The sequence below is a fragment of the Leptidea sinapis genome, chromosome 16 (genome assembly GCF_905404315.1).
Source record: "Leptidea sinapis chromosome 16, ilLepSina1.1, whole genome shotgun sequence".
NCBI classification, from domain to species: domain Eukaryota; kingdom Metazoa; phylum Arthropoda; class Insecta; order Lepidoptera; family Pieridae; genus Leptidea; species Leptidea sinapis.
The window spans coordinates 3,709,972-3,717,505 of record NC_066280.1 but is presented as its reverse complement, the minus strand read 5'-3'; the positions used below and the strand labels follow the sequence as shown (position 1 = coordinate 3,717,505).

The following is a 7,534-nucleotide window of genomic DNA, read 5'->3' as shown; positions in this document are numbered from 1 at the left end:
ATTGCCATGTTTTATAGATGTTTTAAAAATATTACATTTCTTTCGATGTTTTTATTGTTCAGCTCATCTCTTTGGGTTAGGGTTGGCGACAGGGTCAGATATTCACTTACTTTTTTAAAAACGAATAATCTGCCAAGCGTGACCTTGGCTTGTGAACATTCATAAATGGTAAATATATCAATAAAATCTTTTTTTTATTATGTACTTGGTAAGCACCTTCTTGAGTTCCACTTGGAATGTAATTAAAATGCCAGGGCTTTACTCCTTTTTTACAGCGTGAAAAGCAGATTCTTTCTCAAAAGCTGTTTTAAATCCCCTTCGATTAGATTTCTCGGGAAGAGGGCAAATATACGGCTTGCATACGAGCTCAGAGTTAGTCAGGTATTTCTTCAAGCACATTTAATTTATGTCTTCATCATGATTCAGGTTTTATATTTCCAAGCAACTTCCTACAAGTTCGAAATATAATGTATGCATTGAATGATATGTTCTAAAATAATATTATTGTTTGTTTTAATTTTAATTATTATTTATTTTATAACATTTTAGAACATTACATATTATAGGCCTACTTACACTTAGCTGGACCATACCTTTCCTATATTACTCACTAACAGTTAGGCTTAAATATATTTATTTTCTTATTATAAATTTATCGTCACAGAACATAATATGATGTAATAATTTGTTCACCGTTCTTTACTTGTCTCAGTTCATAAGTAGATTTTATTATAACCAATTGGAAAGAATATTGAGATCCCTTTGCGCACGTTGAGTAATGTCTTTGATAGATGCCCCGTAATAGAAAAGACAGGTTTCATCTGCATACAAAGTTATATCTAACGTTTATATAAATTGAGAAGAGTAGGGGCGCAGGATGGATCCTTGTGGAACACCAAAAGGGATAGATTTATTTTTGTAGTCGCCAATTCTTACAATCTGTTGTCGATAAGTGAGGTACCATTGGAAGACTTTAAATGCATTGCTGGTTAATCCTATGTTTTGAAGTTTAGCAAGTTTTTCAAGGATTGAATGACTTACTGTGTCAAACGCCTTCTTTAAGTCAACAAATATGCCCAACACAATATTTTTACTGTCAATATTTTGCTCACTTTTGTTACTAAATTAACGGTCGCAGCTACAGTGTACCTTTTTAGTCTGAAACCTAATTGGCGGTCGGTAATATATTGTATTGATTCCATATAAGATTGAGACGGTTATGCAATATTTTTTCTACTACTTTAGATAGTACTGGGAGAACAGAGATTGGTCTATAGTTGCCAGAACCAAATTTGGAGCCCGATTTTAGAATGAGGCTGACTTTAGCTACCTTAAGCGAATCTGGGAATTGTCCTTTCTCGAAAGCTTTATTGAAGCAAGAACGGAGCTATAAGGTTTTTTATGCATTTTAAGGGCTTAGTACTGGTACCATCAATACCAGTGCTGGAATTTGGGTCCCAGTTACTGACTGCTAGTCAGTATATGATACCAATATGACTGTTTATTTATATAGTATATGAAATTATGTATATTTTAAGCCAGTGGTTATATAATTCTTTTTGAAATGCTTAGGAAACAGCGGTTAGCCTAAATGTGTACAGAGAAATACCTAGTTTTGCAATAAATACTGAAACAAATATCAAGAAATACTGAAACAAAAATCATTAATCCCCCCGTTCTTGTTTGGTGAAGACGTGTTTTAAGTTGTGAGCACGCGTTCCGCCGCTTTGCTTAAGCCGACCAAAGATATACCGTTGATATACTGAAGTCTAGAAGTGACATTAAACCAATTATAATGCTTCGTTCTCCGGTAAAATCGTCATCACTAAGTGACCTCTCTGAGACAGTCTCAATTAAAGATAAACCTATACACGTTACACGCAAAAGGAAAGCTGAACCCGTCCTAGAAGCAATAGAGACCCTTACAGCAGATATGAATTCTCAATTTAAAAAATGCGAGAACAATTTACTTCCAAGTTCGATGAACTAAAGATGGAGATGGCGACGCGGGATGCAGCAAATGAAATTAAATTTCAAGAACTTGCCACTAAAGTAGAAGATCTACAAAAGATAAACAAAAAAAACGTCACTATCATACAATATATGCAGGGACAGTTGGAAAACATTCAAAGGCTGCAGAGGTTGAATCATGTCGAAATACGAAACGTTCCTGTGACTCCAGATGAAGATATACTACAAGTCGTTAAAAGCATTGGATCCAAAATTGAAGAGAGTATCCATGATGGAGACATAAGAACTGCCCACCGTTTACACAACAAAAACAAGGAAAGAATGCATATAATTGCAGAATTTAACAGCAGCACCAAAAAAGAAAAGTTCCTATCATCTTTTAAAAAATACAACAAGGCCCATACAGACAGTAAACTCAAGCAGATGCTATAGCACTCCTATAGGTAAGACTGGTTCCATAATATATATGTCTGAGCTCTTAACACCTAATGCTAAGCAATTGTATTATCAGGCTCGAATGTTGGCAAAACAGAGAACTATAAATTCTGTTGGGTGAAGAATGGTAAAGTTTTCATTAAGAAAACTGAAGAGTCAACTGCTATCCTCTTACGCAGCACCCAACAGCTAGACTCTCTAAAGGAGACTGGCAATGAGAATATCTTGTGACTAGCCTGTAAATCCAAAACATACGTAGGATATCTAATTACTCAACCTGTCATATATTATAGTTTTATTTATAGTATTAATATAAGTATAGTAGTCTTTACATTTTTTAATATTACACGTTTTAGTATTAATATAAGTATTTCCAATATTATGAAAAATATATATCTATACTATGTACAACTCAAGGTCAGATACCCAAATGATAAGATGTTACACGTTGAGGCCAATTATCAATAGAAGCACGCACTCTTTGCAAGGGAAAATACTTCTTTTGCGTTCAGAGCAATCCTTACTCTCTAAAACTGACCATGATCCAGCGGATTAAGATCGGGACAAGACGACGGCTAGTCTTCAGCTCTGATGAAGTCCGACTCGTTTTTCCTCCTCATCTGCAAAAAGAATACGTAAAGTATCAATGTATTAAAAAATAAATTATCAACGCTGTATAAATATTGGCGCGGCAGTGGTTTATTCAATAGCGTTTAATTATGTTATTCAATATCGCATCGATTTTTTTATTTGTGTTGGCTGTTGATTGTGTGCCTAATGGATATAGGTATCACAGTAACGTGGGAATACCTTGGGCATGGAGCTTGAACCAATCAGAGTTAGCCGCGAGAATAATTGGGGGAAACGTCGTGACTTCGTTGTCGCAGTATCCCTATCAGGTATTACTTATTTATATTTATAGAATCGAATATCAAATTATAGTTATTTGAGGAAAAAATAGGGTTTCGGTTAATGATAATGGAATTTCTTTACTAAGATTTAATACGCGTGTGGTAAACAGACAGGGTTCGAATCCCGGTGCAAACATTTATATGATGAATATGGATGTTTGATTCCGGGTCATGGATGTTTATATGGATTTCTGTACGTATAAGTAAATATATCGTATTAAAAATATCGTTGTCTTGTACCCATAGTACAACAGGCTATGCCTAGTTTGGGGCAAGATTATTTGTGTAAAACTTATGCAGAAAATAATACTGATTTTGTTCTGGTATCTCTCAATATTTTACGCTTAATTTGCTCAAACACTAACAATTTTAAGGCTGGCATCGTAGCAACACTAACAAGTAAACAGCAGTCAATTTGTGGTGGAGCTCTGATATCAAACACTCGTGTACTGACGGCGGCTCATTGCTGGTGGGATGGAGAGAACCAGGCGTCCAGCTTCGAGGTGGTACTCGGATCACTGACGATATTCACCGGCGGAACGAGGATCACGAGCAAGGATGTAGTGGTTCATTCTGCGTGGAATGTTCAGGATCTTACCAACGATATTGCGATTGTTAAAATAACAACTGTGACTTTCAATAGTAAGTAATTATTGTTCGTTGTATTAGTTAATACCCACAGTAGATCAAATTTTAACAGAATTTATTTAATATAACAGTTTCATTGAGTCTCTCTATTTGCACAAATTAATTGGACGTAATTTTTCTAAATTATAAAATGTTAGAAAAATACTGCATTATCTATTATGAGTTTTGAGCTTATTGTACTTAGATTTCAAGGGCCTGAGTTGCCTGAAAATTGGATTGGTAGCAACTACTGAAGTAAAAGAAAATGACGAAGTTCAAGAACGTGAATACTGCACTTTAAGACTTCTATATCTATGCAGAAGAATAAACAAAAAAAAACTTACGAAAAAATTATTTAATTACAATAATATTTAGGATTTTAGATATAAAACTAAATGATTTTAATATTGAATCGTTATGAGGTAAATAACTTAGTTTATAAAATTGTTGCAGCCAGATGAAACATTTATAGAATTTATTTAATTTTAAACTCTGTAACCCACAGTGTGTTTTAATATTTCATATATAATTATTAAATAAAATAGCACTAATGGTAATTTAGCCTTTTTGAATTACAAATAATTTGAATATTACGTGTGGAGAAATAGATCCAATATTAAACTGGATTCATGCGGAAAATGTATATCCAAGTTTTTATTTTTATTCTTCAGGCAACATAAATGCAATAGAGATCCCCGCAGCAACAGACGTCAACACGGACTTTGCAGGCACGACAGCAACAGCAACAGGATATGGAAAAACAAGTGATAGTATGTTATCAAAATATATTTTTCGCTGACATTCATAAAACAGTATGGTTTTACTCAATTCACTCTTCACAGCGTTGCATTGGTGATAACAATTTAGTCTGTAATTTCGATCTAAATTTCTGCCTGTGCCGTGGGTTTAAGACTACGATAATTTGTTAAACCTGTATTTTTATATTTTAAGCTGTATATGAATATTTCTGCATAAAAATATCAAACACTTGGCCGTCACAATCTTAAAAAGAAAAAATTTTGGAAAAGAAAAAAAATTTTTGAAAATATAAGCAGTTATTAAAGGAAAGGAAACTGTGTCAGAAATGCATCTAGCTGATGTGTTGATCATTTGAAGTTCATCACACAAGAAGAATAAAAGTAGATTGGATATATATATGAAATTTGAGAAAAACTTGGCTATTGCCAGAGCCCTATAGACCATGAAGTAACAGTCCTGTAAAAGTATACATATGTAATTTAATGTAATTAAAATATACGACGCGGGATATAAACTTTGCTAAAAATTGAATTTGTTTATAATTTATTTAATGCTTGTAATGAGAACATACATATAATCCCGCCTCTTTCCCGTAGGGGTAGGCCGAGACCACTTCCTTCCACTTGCTACGATCCTTACATACTTGTTTCGCTTTGTCCACTTTCATTATTCCTTTCATACATGCTCTTCAGTTACTCTTGACCTGGCCTTTTTCCAAGACGTCCCTGATTTGATCTTGAAACGTCCGCCTAGGTCTTCCCCTTCTAACACTTTCATTCACACTGGCCTTATACACTTTCTTCGTCAATCGTTCTTCATTCATTCTCTCGACATGTTCAAACCATCTCAGCATGCTTTTCTCAATTTTTGTCACAACATCTTCTTTCAGACCACAACGTTTCCTTATCTCACTATTTCTTATCCTGTCACTAATTTTAACTCCTATCATACTTCTCAACGCTCTCATCTCAACTGCATTTATTCTGCCATACCCAACTTTTAATTCCGTACATGAGTGTTGGAACCAACACCCCCTCATGCACAGCCAAACGAGCCTTATTAGACACCTTCTGCCTGTTCATAAAGGAGTGCAAAGCTTCATTCACCATGTTTCCTGCATTCACTCTTCTTTCAATATCACTCTCAGACGGTAATGAGAAGAACCTATTAAAAATAAAAATAAATTTGGTCTTGAATGCAAAGATTTATCTGTTCACCTACTAGAACGAACACGTCACGCCAGAAGTAGGTATAAAATTACTGCGTAAGCTTAAAGTATTCTTGACGCAAATATAAACTACAAAAGCTACCCTCACTTCTGGGATTAATTACACAAATAAAATATGAAAACAGAATTTATGAACGATGCTGGAATCGAACCTGCGGCATCTCGCGTTCCGTGCGTACGCTCTTTCCACTAAGCCAACCGTTCGATAGACGCATCGTTGATAAATCTTTTATGTCTTGTTCAACTCTCAGGTTGTGGCTTCATCTACATCATGCGGGCTTGAGTCCCGCATCGTTCATAAATTTTGTTTTCAAATTTAATTTGTAACTTTAAGGGCGACTTTTTGATATTGAGCACGTTATCAACTGTAGATCCTGTAGTTTTCAAATTTAACAGTGTTTTAAGCTGTTACACTCGTGAAGTTTCTAGATTCGTCGCTGTATTGTACTTATGACGTACTGTTATGTATATTATACTCTTTACAGGTCAAACCAGTTTCCCAACAAGCACGTCTCTATATAAGGTAGACCTTAAGGTGATCACTAATACCGTGTGTCAAAAAAGCTTCAACATTGCCATCAGTAATGGACATGTATGTACTGATGGAGCTAACAAAGTTGGCACCTGCGACGGGGACTCTGGTGGGCCTCTTGCAGTCTCGTGGAACAATAAAACTATTTTGGTCAGTAGTACTTCTTCTTCCTCTTTTTAATTTACTAAGTTAACAATCTTAGTTTCTTATGAAAGGAAGTTATTTGTAGTTAGACCTTAGATTAAGGATTGGTCTCCGCTGCGCTGGAACGAATTTTGCTACAGTGATAGCACTGTGCAGTGCTCGCAGTGCATATCGGAACATACCCCATATTACTGTTTACTACTATTTCAAACTTATGACAAATCACTGCACGTTTCATACTAAACTGAATTAATTTTTTTACTTAGGCAGTCCCGCCTCTTATTACGTAATATTTACATTCTCTTTGGTCAACAGATTGGCATTGTATCGTTCGGTCTGGAGGAGAGCTGTCAGTCTGGGACACCATCCGTGTTTACGAGAGTGACAGCATTCCTGACGTGGATCAACGCACAAATGATATGATTTGTATTTAATCAATTAATTTATATAATTTTTTGCTTTATATAAGTGTCTATATATATTTTAAATGAAATTGATATAAATATATATCTGTATGTCATATCAAAATAACAGTTTTTTACCAAATTTTATTTGAATGTTTACACGGAACTTGATCTTACAACACACGTGTTTATTTATTTATTAAGACTTACCAGCTAGATACATAATATATACGAATAACATAAACATTTATAAGTGTTACAACTTATATATCTAAATAGAAAGAAATGCTTGATCTTTCAACGAGGATTAAAGTGGATTTGAGATCTAAAAAACTAGGTTTCTGTCTAAGGCCTACTATATAATATGTACTGTTATGTATATCATACTCTTTACAGGTCAAACCAGTTTCCTAACAACCACATCACTATACGAGGTAGACCTAAAGGTAATCACTAATACCGTGTGTCAAAAAAGCTTGAATATTGCCATCAGTAATGGACATGTATGTACTGATGAACTAGA

General features: G+C 34.6%; 1 protein-coding gene across 1 annotated transcript; it reads left to right on the top strand.

Annotated features, from left to right (window-relative positions):
• The first annotated feature begins 3,109 nt into the window (after positions 1-3,109).
• LOC126968833 (brachyurin-like) lies at positions 3,110-7,138 on the top strand. Its single transcript, XM_050813984.1, has 5 exons — positions 3,110-3,305; positions 3,692-3,959; positions 4,616-4,714; positions 6,417-6,613; positions 6,923-7,138. Exons 1-5 carry the CDS (start codon positions 3,126-3,128, stop codon positions 7,028-7,030), a joined length of 852 nt encoding a protein of 283 aa, XP_050669941.1. The 5' UTR covers positions 3,110-3,125; the 3' UTR covers positions 7,031-7,138.
• Positions 7,139-7,534: the final 396 nt, after the last annotated feature.